This window comes from Coregonus lavaretus, assembly GCF_964263955.1.
Source record: "Coregonus lavaretus genome assembly, chromosome: 8".
Taxonomy (NCBI): Eukaryota; Metazoa; Chordata; class Actinopteri; order Salmoniformes; family Salmonidae; genus Coregonus; species Coregonus lavaretus.
In genome coordinates, this window is record NC_139995.1 from 51,410,443 (window position 1) to 51,431,055 (window position 20,613).

The following is a 20,613-nucleotide window of genomic DNA, read 5'->3' on the forward strand; positions in this document are numbered from 1 at the left end:
GGCTAAATTATTAGATGGCCTGCAAAAAATATATAAAATATTGACGCGTTCTCCCCACTATTTATTGTTTCTGCCCTGAGGATTCACCCTCTTTAGATAATTATTCTGTAACTTCTCAGCAGAAAAAACTTGTTTTGAGCTCAAAAAGCAGTAGTAGCAAGGAAAAAGCAATAGCAGCAGTATGCAAATCAAGGAGCCAAATGAACGGCTCTTTCACCAATGTGATTCGGTTCCCGACGTTCACCAAAAAGATCAGTTCAAAAAGAGCCGTTCGCGAACAACTCATCATTAAATTATATTCCAACGATGGGAGGGATTTATTGTCTCCATATCCACTGTATGAGATATAACTGAAGAAACTGGAGTTTCAATTTAATGGGAAATGTTTGTTGTGTACCGACTGTTAAAAACTCCTGAAACTATTGCGGTGAGTTCAACATTATAAAATGAGTTCATTAACCATGTGTGGGTTATAAGCGAACGTTTTGAAAATAATTGTGAATGTGAAGCGTCAGACGAACCTGTGACTTCCTTCTAAATCAAATCAGGAATTACTTGATGTTGCATTTTTTATGACAACAAATTATCTAATTGTTTCTTGGTGAAAGGTAAGCAAGGTAAAGCGCCTCTATGAGTCCAAAACGTGCACGCACAGCTGTGTTCTAGAATATTGGACCATATGTTGGCTTTCATACTTTTCGAATTCTCAGCGCGCTTCTGTCAACACATTCAAATGAATAGAGGACGGGTACGGAGGTGCGCGTTCGGGCTGTGCGTCCATCGTGGACCGTGGTCAAGAGATCCATATAGCAAGTTGGAGGCGATGAAACAACAGAGGCATATTCATTTTAAATTAATGAAGCGAAGTACACGGGAGAACCACTGGGCGATGCGAGAATGGCCAGAGAGGAAGAGGAAGAGAGACGCCCAACTCGGCAGAAAATCTGTCACCCTCCAGCAGGTGGCGTCTTTTCGTTGTCTCGCCCATCAAGCAAGTAGTTTTTGTTTGGAGGTCAATGAGAGTGTAGAATTTGAAAAAAATAATAAAAATGAATGGCTTATTTTCTACGTTTATTTGATCGAATATAAGTTTCTTAATGCTTAATTTGTTAGGAATGTACTGATATAAATAAGACACGTGACATCCCGGCCACTTTGAGAAAAAAAACTTTATATCAGGGTTGTCTTGATATGGCTTTGCATATTCATGACATGAGGCTAGTAGCGTAGCATATATTTCCATTGAATACAGGTGGTTGACCTCAACAACCCTTATCGAATATTTAAAAAAGCATTAAAATAATGAGACGTATCCACCAATACAATGAAAGGATAGGCGGTAACTAGACAGCCCGCCATGTGACTTTGGGCCAGGGTGCATGAACAGGGCGGGACCAAAGTTGGGAAAAGTGTAACTTTTGTTGTGTACTTGCTATTGACCAATCGAAGCTCACTATAGTTTCCAACCTAGCACTACCTAGCCTGGTTGCTAGCTTGCTATCACCAACATGAGGGCGAAGCAATTTTGGCTAGCCGAATTTACGCGTTAAAAGGATCTCGGCTATCACAATGGGACGCTGGTATCTCAGCGTCTGTGGACTAGGATTTAAGAGTAAATAATAGTCCACAGACTACTCGACTAAAGAAATCTCGGTCAACCAACAGCCTATCGACCAAACAATCGACCAGTCGACTAAATGGGGTCAGTCCTAGTTGACTCCAATGCTTCCCACAGTTGTGTCAAGTTGGCTGGATGTCCTTTGGATTGTGGACCATTCTTGATACACACGGGAAACTGTTTGTCGGTAGGCCTATAGCTATTTCCTCCTATAGTGTCACCATGCACTCCTTAAATAGGCCTACCTCCTTTCTGCGTTGGACTCAGGCCTCATATATGGGGTGGAAAATCAACTTCTGAAAGTACAATGCTTAGATTATAATGACATCTAAGATTGAATTCTTTGCAAAACAGCGACAGTTTCATTGCAAACAAGACACACTTGTTTGTCATTGGAGAAATGCGGTACGATGAATATCTTTTAAAAGAGTAGGTAGGCCTATTAACAGGTGATTTTACCACTGTAATCAGATCGAAATGATTATGATATTGTCATTGAATTGATTAGCCCAGTAACCACACGTGTTAAATGTGTAGTGTAACCTACACTGTGTAGGGCTATGAATTGGTCAGCTATTAGACTAGTTGCTAATGGGATAATTATCTTCAGCCTGCCGACTAGCTACAAGCTCAGGAACAAATTGGCTGGAGGCCAAACCTAGTTCCCAACACCTGTTGTATATTGTAAATTCAGTCACCCCCTTCACCATCATCATCATCATCAATCAAATCATTCACACGTGTGGCTATACAGTGCATTCGGAAAGTATTCAGACCCCTCGACTTTTTCCACATTTTGTTACCTTACAGCCTTATGAAAAAAATTATCAAATAGAAATGTTTCCTCATCAATCTACACATAATACCCCATAATGACAAAGCGAAAATAGGTTTTTAGAAATTTTTGCAAATGTTTAAAACATTAAATTAAAATACAAACGTATTTGCAATGAGACTCGAAATTTAGCTCCGGTGGATCCAGTTTCCATTGACCATCCTTGAGATGTTCCTACAATCATTAAGTTTGCTGATGACACAACAGTGGTAGGCCTGATCACCGACAATGATGAGACAGCCTATAGGGAGGAGGTCAGAGACCTGGCCGTGTGGTGCCAGGATAACAACCTCTCCCTCAACGTGATCAAGACAAAGGAGATGATTGTGGACTACAGGGAAAAAAAGAGGACTGAGCACGCCCCCATTCTAATCGACGGGGCTGTAGTGGAACAGGTTGAGAGCTTCAAGTTCCTTGGTGTCCACATGACCAACAAACTATCATGGTCCAAACACACCAAGACAGTCGTGAAGAGGGCACGACAAAGCCTATTCCCCTCAGGAGAATGAAAAGATTTGGCATGGGTCCTCAGATCCTCAAAAAGTTCTACAGCTGCACCATCGAGAGCATCCTGACTGGTTGCATCACTACCTGGTATGGCAACTGCTCGGCCTCCGACCGCAAGGCACTACAGAGGGTAGTGCGTACGGCCCAGTACATCACTGGGGCCAAGCTTCCTGCCATCCAGGACCTCTATACCAGACGGTGTCAGAGGAAGGCCCTAAAAATTATCAAAGACTCCAGCCACCCAAGTCATAGACTGTTCTCTCTGCTACTGCACGGCAAGCGGTACCGGAGCGCCAAGTCTAGGTCCAAAAGGCTTCTTAACAGCTTCTACCCCCAAGCCATAAGACTCCTGAACAGCAGACAGGTTGAAAATGTTGAAAATGTCAGTGAAGACACTTGCCAGTTTGCCAGCGCATGCTCTGAGTACACGTCGTGGTAATCAGTCTTCGTAGTCCGTAATAGTTTGCAAGCCCTACCACATCCGACGAGCGTCAGATCCGGTGTAGTAGGATTCAATCTTAGTCCAGTATTGACGCTTTGCCTGTTTGATGATTAGTCGGAGGGCATAGCAGGATTTCTTATAAGCGTCCGGGTTGGTGTCCCGCTCCTTGAAAGCGGGAGCTCTATCCTTTAGCTCAGTGTGGCTGTTGCCTGTAATCCATGGCTTCTGGTTTGGGTATGTACGTAAGGTCACTGTGGGAACGACGTCATCGATGCACTTATTGATGAAGCCGGTGACTAATGTGGTATACTCCTCAATGCCATGGGATGAATCCCGGAACATATTCCAGTCTGTGCTAGCAAAACAGTCCTGTAGCTTAGCATCTGCATCATCTGACCATTTCTGTATTGAGCGAGTCACTGGTACTTCTTGCTTTAGTTTTTGCTTGTAAGCAGGAATCAGGAGGATATAATTGTGGTCAGATTTGCCAAATGGAGGGCGAGGGTTTCTTTGTGTGTGGAGTGAAGGTGGTCTAGAGTTTTTTTCCCCTCTGGTTGCACATGTGACATGCTGGTAGAAATAAGGTAAAACGGATGTAAGTTTTCCTGCATTAAAGTCCCTGGCCACTAGGAGCGCTGCACCTTGATGAGATTTTTCTTGTTTGCTTATGGCCTTATACAGCTCGTTGAGTGTGGTCTTAGTGCCAGCATCGGTTTGTGTTGGTAAATAGACAGCTACGAAAAATATAGATGAAAACTCTCTTGGTAAATAGTGTGGTCTACAGCTTATCATGAGGTACCCTTCCTCAGGCAACCATGAGACTTCTTTAATATTAGATTTCGCGCACCAGCTGTTATTGACAAATGGACACAGACCACCACCCCTTACCGGAGGTAGTTGTTCTGTCTTGCCAATGCACGGAAAACCCAGCTGTCATCAAGGCAAAGGGTGGCTATTTGAAGAATCTGAAATATAAAATATATTTTGATTTGTTTAACACTTATTTGGTTACTACATGATTCCATATGTGTTATTTCATAGTTTTGATGTCTTCACTATTATTCTACAACGTAGAAAATAGTAAAAAATAAAGAAAAACCCTTAAATGAGTAGGTGTTCTAAAACCTTTGACCTGTAGTGTATATTTAATTTATTACATGAATGGTGACCACAGCCCTTCTGAAAATACATTTAATTTGTGTTCAAATGCGATTTTCCCCACCCTGCTCCATGTATTCACTGTATTCCATTTCAAATTTGGCTCCCAGTGCGGCTAGTTCCGGGGGTATTGTGACGCATCTGACAGTTCCTTCTCTGTATGTTCCGAGATGCGTACACGTTTGGTACCCTGATAGACTGTCTATCAGACACAGGATGTTGGTGGCACCTTAATTGGGGAGAACGGGCTCATGGTAATGACTGGAGCGAAATTAGTGGAATGGTATCAAATACATCAAACGCATGGTTTCCAGGTGTTTGATGCCATTCCATTTGCGCCGTTCCATTCATTATTATGAGCCGTCCTCCCCCCAGCAGCTTCCTGTGCTTTCAGAGTACCAAACTATACGCGTAAGCACAGCAGAGTTCTAGAATATTGGACCGTTGGCTTTCATACTTTTCTCATTCTCAGCGTAGTGCCAGCAATTTCTCCAACTGTCAACACATTCAAATGAATAGAGGACGGGTACCAAGAGTGACATTGGTTGGGTATTGTGGGGAGGTGCGCCGACCCCCGCGGATGGTGGGGCGCCGTTCCTGATTCACGCTTAAGATTGAACAGTCAAAGACAAAGGTTTCATCTGAAGTAGCCTACATGACATCAACTTCAGATATTTTACTGTTACTGGAAGCACATTGCTGGTCTGTTGGGACTTGGAGTGAAATGTGATGGGAAAGTATACGCTGTCTTTTTTCTTTAAAGAGCAACTGAATGCACAGATTCCGCATGTGTTTCTCTGTTGCTCATTGAAGTGGTTAAGAAAAACGAGATTTCAGTCTTGGGGGTGTGGTTCATGTGGCAGTTACTGATGTTTGTCCCCAATGAGACACGCTAGTAACAAAGCCAGTATTACTTCCTCAAAATATGCTGAGCGATTAGTGTTGTTTGAGGTCGGTTCGGTTTCGGTTTGATTATAAAAAATGAATCATGGTTTCTGATTTCAGTTTCGATAATTTGTTTAAACATTAAATGCATTATGAAATAGAGCTTTTTAATGGAAATTCCAAAGGCCAAAAAAGTCAGCATTCAATTGCCAAAACATTGTAAATATTCCATTGTCTCTGTCAGGTCCACATTGGGTAGACATCAATAGGGAAATAGGAAATTACTATGAAATAATACAATATTTAAGTTGTGTATATTAGTTCGTTTTTATTTGATGACTTTATTATTTTTCATTCCTTAAAGTCATCATCTGATCTCTGCTCAGGCAGTAGCCGTCTGCCAGCCAGACAACGTTATCTATGTGCTCCCCATATTGTACTGTCTGTCTTTAGTCTTCCTATTTAGCTAGCCTGCCTAAGTAGCCTATGCTGCAGAGCTGTCTGACAAAATCATTTTACAAATTCTTCAAAGTAGATAAGGCATACTTTCATGAACTGTCTCTGTCTCTCTCTTCATTGTGTTGTGTAGATTCCTCTCTCATGCGGTCTGTGTGTATCTAACCTAATGCCCCGTTTACATTTCATTATGCCGTACGTCATCTTCACGGAGTCTTGCCCCGCTACTGAACGGACAAGTTGTGTGTTTGTAATACAAGATGGAGGAGAGCCTTTTTCATTCAAGACAGGATAAATATATTGTTTCAGATGATAAAAGATCAAACATGTTTTGTTTAGTTACTTTATCCTCAACTTGTTTCTCTAACTTTATAGCAAGTCAAGCTAGCTTGCACTTCAGAGCAGCTAGCTAGCTAGCTAAAAGCTAGGCTAGGTTGAAGATACCATTGTAGCTAGTGACCTCCACCCAATAATTATCATCAAAAAACAAATGTCATTACCACAATAAACTTAGATGCACTATGCAGAAATTGCTCCGCCATTGCTAAAATTGTAATAGTTTGCCTAATTTCAGTTTATGTGACAAAACAAGCAAGTATGAAAATGTATGCACTCACTAACTGTAAGTCGCTCTGGATAAGAGCGTCTGCTAAATGACTAAAATGTAAAATGTATAGTGTAGAGCAGTGGTCACCAACCTTTTCTGAGTCAAGATCACTTTCTGAGTCAAAATGCATGATGAGATCTACCGCTCAGATTTGTTAAAAACATGACTTAAAAAACCTAAGCTTATTCAACTTTAACCAATTAAAAACAGTTATGTAGCAATGAGGTTTGTGCAGTATGCTATAGGCCCAATACATTATTACATTTACATTTACGTCATTTAGCAGATGCTCTTATCCAGAGCGACTTACAAATAGGTGCATTCACCTTATAGCCAGTGGGATAACCACTTTACAATGTTTTTTTTGTTTTTTTTGGGGGGGGGGGGGGGGGGGGGGGTAGGTTGGGGTAAGGGGGGGGTAGAAGGATTACTTTATCCTATCCCAGGTATTCCTTAAAGAGGTGGGGTTTCAAATGTCTCCGGAAGGTGGTGAGTGACTCCGCTGTCCTGGCGTCGTGAGGGAGCTTGTTCCACCATTGGGGTGCCAGAGCAGTGAACAGTTTTGACTGGGCTGAGCGGGAACTATGCTTCCGGAGAGGTAGGGGAGCCAGCAGGCCAGAGGTGGATGAATGCAATGCCCTCGTTTGGGTGTAGGGACTGATCAGAGCCTGAAGGTACGGAGGTGCCGTTCCCCTCACAGCTCCGTAGGCAAGCACCATGGTCTTGTAGCAGATGCGAGCTTCAACTGGAAGCCAGTGGAGTGTGCGGAGGAGCGGGGTGACGTGAGAGAACTTGGGAAGGTTGAACACCAGATGGGCTGCGGGATTCTGGATGAGTTGTAGGGGTTTAATGGCACAGGCAGGGAGCCCAGCCAACAGCGAGTTGCAGTAATCCAGACGGGAGATGACAAGTGCCTGGATTAGGACCTGTGCCGCTTCCTGTGTAAGGCAGGGTCGTACTCTCCGAATGTTGTAGAGCATGAACCTACAGGATCGGGTCACCGCCTTGATGTTAGCGGAGAACGACAGGGTGTTGTCCAGGGTCACGCCAAGGCTCTTCGCACTCTGGGAGGAGGACACAACGGAGATGTCAACCGTGATGGCGAGATCATGGAACGGGCAGTCCTTCCCCGGGAGGAAGAGCAGCTCCGTCTTGCCAAGGTTCAGCTTGAGGTGGTGAGCCGTCATCCATACTGATATGTCTGCCAGACATGCAGAGATGCGATTCGCCACCTGGTTATCAGAAGGGGGAAAGGAGAAGATTAGTTGTGTGTCGTCAGCGTAGCAATGATTATCACTGCATATTGGCTACGCTTGAATTGCTCTGCCAATGTTGTTATTCTCAGACCATTTTGAAGTGTAAAAATGTAGGTATATGATCACACCGGTAATATCATTTGTTGTATTACTTGTGAGGCACAGCTAAGTGAGCATAATATTTTTCTCCTTTTTTTTTTTACTGGACTGATGGCCTGCATCTGATGGTCAGTCTGAGTGGAGGGAGGGAGCAGTGGTGATGCTGCCTCTTACCTGAATCACCGTCCCTCCTCTCTCCCTCCCTCCGCTGAGAAAAGGGGACACAGTCTTCCAGCTGATGGTGAAACTAAAGTCGCACTACATTATTTCTGCCTCATGTACCAAGTGAAATATTTATTGATATTAAAAAAGACACAAGCCGCTAATAATAACAACGCAAGCTTATTGGAACACTTGGCTTATAAAAGTTTTGAACAAAGTGTTGACAGCGCTGAATAATAACTTAAACATGAACTTGCTCATAAAAACAGCAGCTCTATGCTGTATTCGTTGAGTCTCTCTAGTTTATAGGTGCACTTGATTTGCTCTCTGGGGCTGCCGGGTAGGTGGAGTTCTACCTACAGACACATGAAATGGTTCAAACTGGGAACATTTAGCCTTCCTGGCGCTAGGGCTGCTGAATCAAGTGCATCTACCACCAACAGCGCGAAACAAATACAAAAAATAGGAACGCAAGGCTTTATCATTGTTTTTTTTACAGAAATGTTTGGTTATTCGACTTGGTTGGTGACCACTGGTGTAGAGAATCATTGTACCATCTTAACCACTGTGAAATATATTTTCCATAACCCAAAATATTGTAGTTTCAGCTGTTTGAAGCTGGTGTACAAAACCGAAAGTTTGCTGCTTTAAACGGGAGGCAACAGTCGTATAATACAATTGGTTTAACAGCCAATGTGTATTATTTAACATTTACTATTAAAATCGTACTTACTTATAGGAATGGGTAGTTGTTTACAAGTTGCTAGCTATCATATAAAGCCATCATGCAGTGTCCGTCTCGCAACGGAGCCTTCAACTGCAAGGGGGCGTTGCGTGTCCACTCCATTGTGGATGTCCCCATTGAAATGCATGACATCCGGCGCAACGTAACGGAGTGCTTATGGGTAATGTGAACAGGCTTAACGTAGCAGGCGTAGAAGTGTATTCGTCCAGAGATCTGTATATAACGACGAGATGCTCATGTCACCGCCCTAACAATGGGAGTCGTTGTCCCAAAGGTGGGAAAGCAGGCGACAAGTTTAGGTCCAAAATAAGCCTGTAGAAATGCATTGGGATTATTTTTGACAGATTTTGGCGAGAGTGAAACCTCTCGCTTCGCCCCTTGCTCTATGATCCATCTCTGTCTTGAAAAAAACTGGTGCAATGGATTATTGTCGTTGTAGTTACCACATTTCTCAGCTGAACTAGGTTGAATATTTGCTTAATGAAAACTACAACTCCCTCCAGCCCAGCATCCCACATCAAATAAAATTAAATGTAATTGTATTTATCACATGCGCCAAATTCAGCTTGTGTAGACTTTACAGTGAAATGCTTGCTTACCAACATTTCCCAACGATGCAGAGTTAAAATAGTAACTAACACGAGGAATAAAATAAAAAACACAAGAATGGAGCTATATACAGGAAGTACCAGTACCAGATCAATGTGCAGAGGTACGATGTACTTGAGGTACAGTTGAAGTCGGAAGTTTACATACACCTTAGCCAAATACATTTAAACTCAGTTTTTCACAATTCCTGACATTTAATCCTAGTAAAAATTCCCTGTCTTAGGTCAATTAGGATCACCACTTTATTTTAAGAATGTGAAATGTCAATAATAGTAGCGAGAATGATTTATTTAAGCTTTTATATCTTTCATCACATTCTTCACAGAGCTGGTGTATGGTGTAACTGAGTCAGGTTTGAAGGCCTCCTTGCTCGCACACACTTTTTCAGTTCTGGCCACAAATGTTCTATAGGTTTGAGGTCAGAGCTTTGTGATGGCCACTCCAATTCCTTGACTTTGTTGTCCTTAAGCCATTTTGCCACAACTTTGGAAGTATGCTTGGGGTCATTGTCCATTTGGAAGACCCATTTGCGACCAAGCTTTAACTTCCTGACTGATGTCTTGAGATGTTGCTTCAATATATCCACATCATTTTCCTTCCTCATGATGCCATCTATTTTGTGAAGTGCACCAGTCCCTCCTGCAGCAAAGCACCCCCACAGCATGATGCTGCCACCCCCGTGCTTCACGGTTGGGATGGTGTTCTTCGGCTTGCAAGCATTCCCCTTTTTCCTCCAAACATAACAATGTTCATTATGGCCAAACAGTTCTATTTTTGTTTCTCCAAAAAGTACGATCTTTGTCCCCATGTGCAGTTGCAAACCGTAGTCTGGCTTTTTTATGGTGGTTTTGGAGCAGTGGCTTCTTCCTTGCTGAGCGGCCTTTCAGGTTATGTCGATATAGGACTAGTTTTACTGTGGATATAGATACTTTTGTACCTGTTTCCTCCAGCATCTTCACAAAAGTCCTTTGCTGTTCTGTGATTGATTTGCACTTTTCGCACCAAAGTACGTTCATCTCTAGGAGACAGAACGTGTCTCCTTCCTGAGCGGTATGACGGCTGCGTGGTCCCATGGTGTTTATACTTGCGTACTATTGTTTGTACAGATTAACGTGGTACCTTCAGGCGTTTGGAAATTGCTCCCAAGGATGAACCAGACTTGTGGAGGTCTACCATTTTTTTCTGAGGTCTTGGCTGATTTCTTTTGATTTTCCCATGATGTCAAGCAAAGAGGCACAGAGTTTGAAGGTAGGCCTTGAAATACATCACAAGTACACCTCCAGTTGACTCAAATGATGTCAATTAGCCTATCAGAAGCTTCTAAAGCCATGACATCATTTTCTGGAATTTTCCAAGCTGTTTAAAGGCACAGTCAACTTAGTGTATGTAAACTTCTGACCTACTGGAATTGTGATACAGTGAATTATAAATGAAATAATCTGTCTGTAAACAATTGTTGGAAAAATTACTTGTGTCATGCACAAAGTAAATGTCCTAACCGACTTGCCAAAACTATAGTTCGTTAACAAGAAATTTGTGGAGTGGTTGAAAAACTAGTTTTAATGACTCCAACCTAAGTGAATGTAAACTTCCGACTTCAACTGTAGATATGTACATGAAGGCAGGGTAAAGCGACTAGGCATCCAGATAGATAATAATTGGAGTAAAATAAAGAACAGAGTAGCAGCAGCAAATGATGAGTGTAAAAGTGTGTGTGTGCATATTACATTTTAGCAGACGCTCTTATCCAGAGCGACTTACAGTTACATGTGCATACATTAATTTTTCATACCTCCCGTGGGAATCGAACCCACAACCCTGGCGTTGCAAACGCCATGCTCTACCAACTGAGCTACATCCCCGCCGGCCATTCCCTCCCTTACCCTGGACTAATTGTGCGCCGCCCCATGGGTCTCCCGGTCGCGGCCGGCTACGACAGAGCCTGGATTCGAACCAGGATCTCTAGTGGCACAGCTAGCACTGCTATGCAGTGCCTTAGACCACTGCGCCACTCGGGAGGCTTGAAGTGGGTTCGATTCCCACGGGGGGCCAGTATAAAAAAAATATATGTATTCACTAACTGTAAGCCGCTCTGGATAAGAGCGTCTGCTAAATGACTAAAAAATAAAATTTGCTCTGGCATTTGCAAGCATTTGCCTTACTCATTCACTTAACTCATCACACTTTTCCAATCACACAAAACACACAGGCACCCCATCTTCCTACACACCCGCACTCCCCTCACATATACACCCGTACATACCCACTTTTATGTCCTCTGCTTGTTGTGTTTTTATTTATAGCTCGTTGATTCCTGCCTAATATCGGGCTTTGGGTACTTTTGTGTTCCAGTTCCTTGTATTTGGGGATTTATTATTTCATGAATGGTCCTATCTTTTATCTATTTATAAATACTATACATAAAAAATGTAATACAAATTATTTTACAACATTTCCGAACTTGAATAGTATAGTGTATTTATAGTTACTTTATTAATTGTTTTTATTATGTTTTATTACAATCCCTAATTATGTTGGATCTTCCATTTGATTTAGAATAGCCATGGAGTGGTCTTGGTGTCTCGGAACAGTTGGTTATCAGTGTATAGCTTGTCAACGACGAGAGCTACACGTGTCCATTTTAGTCTATTGTCTTTGAAGAGTGGAGACAGTACTTTGCTTTGTTCTGTGATTTCCTTTGGGAACTGATCGTTTATGCCTATTTTAAAGCCGGCGAGTCTTTGGCCCAGGCTTTTAACCATTATTTTATCTTTAAAGAATGCACATTTAACATTGTATAACATTGTTGCCGCCTGTAGGATTGAATGCAAGGGAAGCCAGCGAGCATTTGGCCTCCCTTGATAAAAAAAAGTGTAAAATAATAGCCAATCAGCGTTGAGCTAACCTGAGTGAGCTCAAATGTGAATGGTCCTGGCACATCAAAAAAAAAGTGTCAAGGGAGCCAGGTTGGATTTGGCTTCACTCCTATGACGTCGCATCAACATGTAATTGACAGAAACAACTTGAATTGTTGCATCTCTTTGTGTTGTTGTCCTCCGGTGGCTAGCTAGCTAGCTAAAATCGTCCCTTTCCTAAATTAGCCATGGATGGAGATAGGGATTTGGACTTGTGGTTTTACTTAATTCTCCGTACTGGCCAATTATTATAACGGCGATTCTGATCCAACCATAAATTCATACATTGTGCCCCTGGACTGAGAGGATGGAAGTTCAATATGTAGCTAGCTAACCTTGCCCATTAATGGAATTTAGGCTAGCAAGCAAGCATTTTAGCCAGGTTTTCTAGGACAACAAAAACTAAAAGCATGTATTGTCTGACAGAGTCATAGACTGTTTCGTCAACTTGATAGAGAGGAAGATGACGTTTGCGTTTCTCTACAAGTAGCGTGAGTCAACATGTGGTTATCTACTACACACACACAAATCAGAACCATGGACAGCCACATCATATTTAGCTTACGTTGATTGAACTAAATTGTTTTTGGTATCTTTTAATTGTCACTTTATTAGACTAAGCAGAGGTGATTTGATGATGTTGAAATGTTGAAGTTGAAATGGTGCTGCAATAGTGAAGGCAGCTCCTGTTTTCTTTGTGACTTGCGGTAACTCTCCGTGGTTCTAAATTAATTTAGTAGTCCGAAAATGTCGGAAACATTGACTTGCTTGACCATGCTGTAGGTCATGTAACTATTTGTTACATGCAATATGCTTTGTGGACTTTATTTATTCTGCCACTGTGTCTTCTTATTGTCTCAGAATAGGAAAAATGCCAAGGGGGGCGAATACTTTCGCAAGCCACTGTACATCTAGCTAACGTGTTTGGTGTAGTATTTCTCAAGTTAAAACATTTGCATCGTGTTGTCTTATGTAAATCAAGTCAGATCTGCTGCACTGGGCAGGTGCCTCACTATCTGTGTGTTCTGCTGTATGATTGGATAGAGTGCAATCACCGCAGCTGTATATCCGTATTAGTGGGCAAGTGAGCATTGTCGAAATCAAAACCCAACCCTCAAGTAAGTCATCACTTGCAAAACTCTGTTTTGGACGAGGCTGACCTTTATGAAAATTATATTTTGTAGTCAATTTTGACACTATTATAAATGTTTCTGACTAATATCGATGCCATATAGGCCGTTTTCTATCAGAGAAGTTGTTTATTGCCTTCAGTTGATCTTTCATTAATGACTTCAATGTGATATGTTTTAAATCCTAAAACCATCATGCTTCAGTCCAGTATAGGCTATAATGCTGATTGTACATGTGCAGCACATTATTTATTTACATCATTACAATTTTTACAAAATGTATTTTCATTTCCTATAGAATCAACTTGTGAAAGGAGGCCATGGACATAGATGACCTTGTCTTTGAAAAATTGCCACATTCTTGACATCTGCAAATCTAAAACACCATCGTTGTGTTCCCTCCATAATGTTAATCCCACTCACTCTATATCGGATTCTATGAAGATTCAACAATGCCAGCCAAAGGGACAAGTAGGTCCAACTTGACTGATCTCTTGGTGACATATAACTTTAAAGTTGTGTGTTCTACATGCTCTGTCAAAGAGAACGAAATCTCGTACACCCTTAAAGCAGTCGACCACCAATGCAGCAGAGAACTTCTATTGGCTAAAGGCAAAGGTACTAGCAAATGGAGGCTTGTTTCCCGTCGCCCTGAATTTCCTAACCCTAGCCAGTATGAAGTTTGTTGGTTCTTCAAGGAGGGCTCTGGGTGTAAGAAGCACAGGAACCGCTGCACCTTCGCAAGGAGCCACGAGGAGGCCGCCGTGTGGAACTTCGTAAAGCACCATGGGATAGATCACAGCACGTTAATTAGACTGATAACCGAGTCGGAGAGAATTGCCGTCCAACAGCAAAACACGTCCGAAAACATCCTCACTGAGTTCTCAGGGGAATTTCAAGAGCTCTGTAAAGACTGCTTCCTCGGCACTCCACCGACAATTACAGGCAAACGGTGGAACAACACTTGCTCCGTGGATACAGCCCATGTCTGGAGCCCAGTCTTGGTTCATCACCTGGCAGAAAGTCAGGGGAAGGAAGTCTACAATCAGATAAGGCCTCTGCCCCCAGTCTGCCCTTTCCAGTATTGCAACCATGTCATGCAAGGTATGCCCTGTTGGCACGGGCCCAGCACGTGCCAGTTTGCCCACAGCGAGGTGGAGATGGCTGTCTGGCGAGCAGAAGCACGTGGGGGGAGTCGCCAGGAACTCCTGCAGCTCTCCCAGGAGAGGCAACGTCAGAAGCAACCGTCGGCTCAAGACGTAGTGCCCGCCGCTAACCTGAAGGTGGCGATCTACTGCAAGGCTTGCCTCGTAACCCTCTCCTCTCGGGAGAGCTTTTTCAAACACTGTGCCTCATTGGAGCACGCCCAGATGATCTCCGGGGACACGACCACGGAGTGGAAACATCGTCCCCCGCCCCACGGCCGCAAAGCAGAATTTTGGCTGTGCGAGAGGTAAACATGTTTTTGTAAACTCAAGGAGACAGCCTCCACACACATTGCACATTCCAGACGTTTTTGTACACACCTGAGTGACTGCGAACATTGCTAAAAGTCTAAAAGTGCAATCTCTATGGTAGATGCATATATAAATAGCCCTTATTGTCTATATTATATTAAGTCATCAATAAGCAATTTTCTTAACAAAACATGGGATATACAGTAAATGTAATTTGTTGAAATGATCAATAAGCAGCAAGAAATCTTGCTGATTTGTACCTTTAGCGTCTAATTATAGTTTGCACTGCCATTACTTCTCAGGCCTGACACCTGTGAATATGGCACCAACTGTGTCAAAGCTCACTCTGAGGAGGAGCATGAAGAGTGGCTAATGCGAGCCAAAGAGGACAAGGAGATGAGGCGCAACATAGAGGCTCAAGGCCTCATGTCTTACAGGGAACGTCTTTTGGAGGAGTACAGACACAGCAGCAATGAAGTGCACATTGTAAGTCATCATAGTTCAGATCAGGAACACACGTCTCCATGCAATTGAGATTCAATCAAACCTGCACTTGAGTAAACCTGCACTGCTTAATAATAACAATGTTCCTGCATAATTCCACTGAGGCAAATAATTAGATGATGCCGCACGTGTGAAATAAACAAATCAATATTAATGTTGACAAAGCGGTGCATTTCTCCCGGAACAGAGTGATTAGTCAGCAGTGCAGGTTTTCTGCGTTGTCGATTGGACTGAATCTGACAGTGAGTGTCAGTGTTGTTTCAATGTAAAGAACGAATGGTTGATTTATTCAAGTGGGCAAGTGACATGAACTACTCTGTCTGTCAACACATGCCATAATAACACCTGTCAAAACTGTTTCCAATACATTTAATATCACACTGTTATACCATTTTGATACTGCCCTCCAGCGCACTGATACATTTTAGATATTCTCCCTACTACATATTATCCACATTTTATTTTACTATAAAATGCTCATTGTCCCCAAGCAACTAACAGTGTGATTTCATGTTACAGATGTCAGAGCAAGTTGATGACGTGACTGTCACTTTTGAAGAGGATTTGTGTGTGGAGTGTGTGGAGACTGATGCAGAATTCAAATGGAAGTTCCAGATCAAAACAGAGGTAACAGTTAGCTAGCTATAAGTATGACATTCTGTTGTTTTGATGATTATTCCTAACTGCCTGTTACGTGAATATGAATGTGAATGTAGGGCTCTTGAATACAGTCAATACACTGAGAACACTTCTCTGCTCAGTGTCTGTGAATAATACGCTGTGCTTTTACATTTTCTTCTTTGTGCCTCTCCTCCATCGAAGTTTACTGTTGCCAGTAAAAGATTCAAGGCCAGGGCTCTTACAACCTTCATTGCTATCTCTTTGGGCTCTGAGAAACAGAGTACATTCTCTCCACTAAAGTTTCAAGGTCCAACCTCTAATTTAAAGTGGACTGATTCTCATATCCGGGACTTTTATCAGCTGGCTGGGGTGGAAATAAACTGGGCTACTAATAATGAATTTAGTTTATAAACCACATTTCTCGTACAAAACAATAAATAAATAAAATGTGCCTCTAAGCTAGCAAGGATGAGATGGCTCAAGCGAAGTTTGCATTTTGCCGTTTGTCATGTTTCCACTTTCATAGTGTATTTGGTCACCTATGTTATTTGCCTGTGTCTTCACAGAGATTACTTGCACATGTAGCGTTACTGAAACAGGAGCCTGGAGCCTCTTTCTCCCTGGATGAAAACAGTCCTGAGCCCTGCACTTACTCCACGAGTGAACAGTTCTGTAACTCAGACATGACCTATGACATCACCGTGTCCTTCAAGTCCAACAACCCGGGTCTTTACGAACAGTGGTTGGTGTTTGACTTTGACATGAGGCCAGTGCTCCTGCAGAAACTCAAGGTTAAAGTCGGACAGCAGCTATCCCCTAAGCTCGAGGAGCCACCTGAGGACGTTAGGCCTCTTTCTCAGAATCTGGAACGCTGGCATCGGGGGAACAGGGTCTTCATCCCCTGCTTGGACAAGACAGAAGTACAGGAAGAGCTTCTCAAGGAGTACAAGCCTCCTCAGATTAATTTGCGGTATAGACCACTTGATGACAGCAACACGCCCATGAATCACCAGAACTACAAAGAGAGAATGCACAGCTTCCTGTACACAGAGGAGCAGGCAGAAGATCAGGTGGTTTCAAGGTAATAACATCAGTAACTTTTTCATGGCTTTATTTCCTAGCTGATCATCTTTAATAGTATTGTGTCGTTCCACGAAATGAGTGCCTTTTTTTACATCCCTTTGATATTTTAAATAGAAATTGTGCACTAATATTAAATCTTAAAAGCCTGTTTTATTCAATAAAGTGCCATTTATTATAGACCACATGGAGAATTCAATGAATCAGATTGTTAATATTAATAAAGATATGCTAAAGTGCCAAAATGCTGCATTTTGACATGTCCCTCCGTGCACCTTCTGTGACTTCCAGGAAGATTTTAACCCACTTCACCCCAACATTTCTACAAGTTTCACCATCATTGTAAAGGCCTAGTTATTTTGTTGCTTTGACAAAGTAATTTCTGAAGATTATTATTTATTTAATGTGTTTAAGGTCAAAGATCAAATAGGGGACAACCTGCACGAGTGTGAGATGTGAAATAGAAATGTGTATTTTTGCATATCCCAACTCTCCCTGAGACACCCTCAGAGAGTGGGGTCACGGCCAGGGATCAGCCATTATTGTGGTGACCCTGGAGCAATTAGGGTTAAGTGCCTTGCTCAAGGGCACATTGACAGATTTTTCACCTAGTCGGCTCTGGGATTCGAACCAGTGACATTTCGTTTACTGGCCCAATGCTCTTAATCGCTAGGCTACCTGCCGCCCCTAGTGATTTATTTTAAGGTTAAAAAAAACAACCTTTCCCTCATTTTAAGTTCAAATCTATTACGTGAACTGAACTCTGGTTTTAATATGGTGACTATTCCTTTTTAAATACCTTTTCATTTTATTGAACATCTAATTGCCCCCCACCCACCTGTTGCAGACAAGCTTCAATTTCCTCTGTCACAAGGGGATTTATGGCTGATTTAAGATGAAATCGTCAACCCGGTTACGATCAAACCTTTGACTTTATTTGGCACTTACTATAGTATATATATTTTTTATTTAACCTCTTGAGATGGGAAAAAGTATTTTTTATTAGGTTGAACTGAATGTTAAAATTAGGTTAAATCAAATGGGTTTTTTTCACCAAGTTACACATCTCAAAAGGCACCGAATTGGTGGAACGACCCTATTATAAATACTCTTTGGTTAAAAGGACAACAACCTCAAAGTCCCTCCATTTTCTTTTGCGTTTTAGACTCAATGTTCGAGGGACCATCACCTTGTTGGCCACCCTAGACGACCCTCAGTTTGGGATGAAGATAGCTCCTCTGGATGAACTGTTCTGTGCCGTCTCAGTCCCTTATACTCTCACCCCAGACACCCCAGAGGGTTTGATGCTGAGACGAGGCATCCAGTCAGCTCTCATAGCACCAGTATCTTCAGATAATCAAAGTCACAAGGTCTACGAAGCCATCATCCTCAGAGACGCCACCAGTGAGAATAAAATGCACTTGCAGCTGTCTAAAAGATGCTGCTCTGACCTGAAGCTCCAAAGAAATGAAACATGTGAAATGGAAGTCCAGTTCCAGCTGAATCGTCTGAAGTTCTGTGAGATGCACAAAGCCATAGATCTCCTTCCAGACACAGAGAGAGTGTTGCCAGACTTCAGGAACTGCAGTGTCCCTGTTAACGAAATACAATACCCCAAACTCAATGCAAAGCAGCAGGCAGCCATTGATTTCATCATAGGGGATTCCGATGGAAGAGAAAGTGTGGCCCCCCTCCTCATTTATGGACCGTTTGGAACTGGGAAAACCTTCACGCTCGCTACAGCAGCCAAAGAGCTGGTAAGGCAGCCTCACACCAGAGTATTGATCTGCACTCTTACAAACAGGTAATGACCCCAATGTTCTATTGACACCAATTCACTTACACTGAGTTTAACTTTCTAGTCCCTTCATGCATTTTCAGTCTTACCTAATGCAATTAATTGACTGGCACAGGTACTCATTGTTACATAATAATGCTTAAGACTGGTAAAAACTTGTTTGTGCAAGTAGGCCTACTTATGCAAACATTTTGTAAACATTAGATTAGCAACAAAGGATGTTTATTTGACCTCTGTCTAATGATTACTTAAAAAAACAGTGAGGCTGTTGGACTATTATGAGTGTCCATCAATCATTTGTATTGTGTAAGCCTCATATCGGTTTGACAGTTACAGTATACACTGCCAGTTAAGGATTATGTAACACATTGTGAAAATACACTGTGGTTCCTCTACAGGTGTGCTATCTTAATTTGACCAGTTTCTCACAGCAGGAAAACAATCCTGCAGCAACAGGAAATGTGAAATATGTAGATTAAAATAAGTGGACATTTTGTTGATACATTTTTTTGTTAAGACAAATCAAGTCTGAAATGTTAAAGTGGAAATTACAAACTTTAGAAGCATTTAAATACTTTTTTGAATATACTACAAGTTGGCATTTGCTGCTGCGCAGGACAATTCTCTGTGACAACCGAGTGATCAAATTAAGATAGCATATCTGTATGCCATGTATTAATCCCAATGTTAATACATATTTCAACTACACTTGTAGTTACAGTGTACCTGCTCATTAATTACTTGTAAAGGATCAATTTAATAAAAAGAAAGTAGGGCGAGCAATTTTCAATCACTGTTGAAAGGGAAGCACAACTAACCCCTCTGTTGTCAGCTCTGCAGATTTGTATGTCAAAGACCACTTCCACCCATACATCAACTCTGGACACCCTGAGATGAAGCCACTGAGGATAAAAGCAAATAAACTAGGGGTTCCAGTGAGTGCCACAGATGAGATCACACAGAAGTACTGCCTTCTATCAGAAAACGGCCAGTTTTTCCTACCTCCTGCCAAATGTGCTTTAGATTGCCATCGGATAGTCATCACAACTACTGCAATGGCAAGGCACTTCCATGACCTGAAGCTCCCTGACGGCTACTTCACCCACATCCTGATTGACGAAGCCTCCCAGATGCTTGAATGTGAAGCTCTGATGGCCCTTGGTCTGGCTGGGCCAGTAACTCGAGTGGTTCTAGCTGGAGATCACATGCAGATGGGGCCAAAGCTCTTTTCAGTGGATGATGACCAACGCTCCAATCACACCTTGCTGAACCGTCTGTTCCACTACTATCAAACCCAGGAGAGTAGTGCAGCTTTGAAAAGCAGAATCATTTTCAACGAGAACTATCGCTCCACAAAAGAGATAGTAGAATTTGTGTCCACTAACTTCTACGTTGGCAAGTCTGATGCCATCAAGGCTGTAGGTAATGTTCCAGCTCATCCGAACTGCCACCCCCTGAGGTTCCACCATGTCAGAGGAGAATCTCACTTGGACAACACATCCATGTCGTGGTTTAACCTTGAAGAGGTTACATGTGTGGTTGAAATAGTGCAAAATCTACTCAGAGATTGGCCACTCACATGGGGGAATAAGGATCAACGCTCAGTCTGTGTTCTCTCTGAAGGATGCCAGGTAAAAATTGTTATTTGTCATTTGAACATAGTTTAGGAAATCTAATCTATTTCTTGAGTGAATAGGGGAACAACAACATTTTTTATGTGACTTTTTTG

At 42.3% G+C, this 20,613-nt stretch overlaps 1 protein-coding gene across 1 annotated transcript in view; it reads left to right on the top strand.

Annotated features, from left to right (window-relative positions):
• Nucleotides 1–315: 315 nt before the first annotated feature.
• LOC311134400 (3'-5' exoribonuclease HELZ2-like) overlaps nucleotides 316–20,613 on the top strand; it is a 33,175-nt gene continuing 12,877 nt past the window's right edge. Inside the window, exons 1-7 of the mRNA XM_084168078.1 lie at nucleotides 316–427; nucleotides 13,723–14,877; nucleotides 15,184–15,367; nucleotides 15,905–16,012; nucleotides 16,573–17,087; nucleotides 18,252–18,890; nucleotides 19,717–20,515. Of these exons, the coding sequence (XP_084024204.1) occupies nucleotides 13,877–14,877; nucleotides 15,184–15,367; nucleotides 15,905–16,012; nucleotides 16,573–17,087; nucleotides 18,252–18,890; nucleotides 19,717–20,515 (3,246 nt within the window). The 5' untranslated portion in view covers nucleotides 316–427; nucleotides 13,723–13,876. The remainder of the gene's footprint in view (nucleotides 428–13,722; nucleotides 14,878–15,183; nucleotides 15,368–15,904; nucleotides 16,013–16,572; nucleotides 17,088–18,251; nucleotides 18,891–19,716; nucleotides 20,516–20,613) is intronic.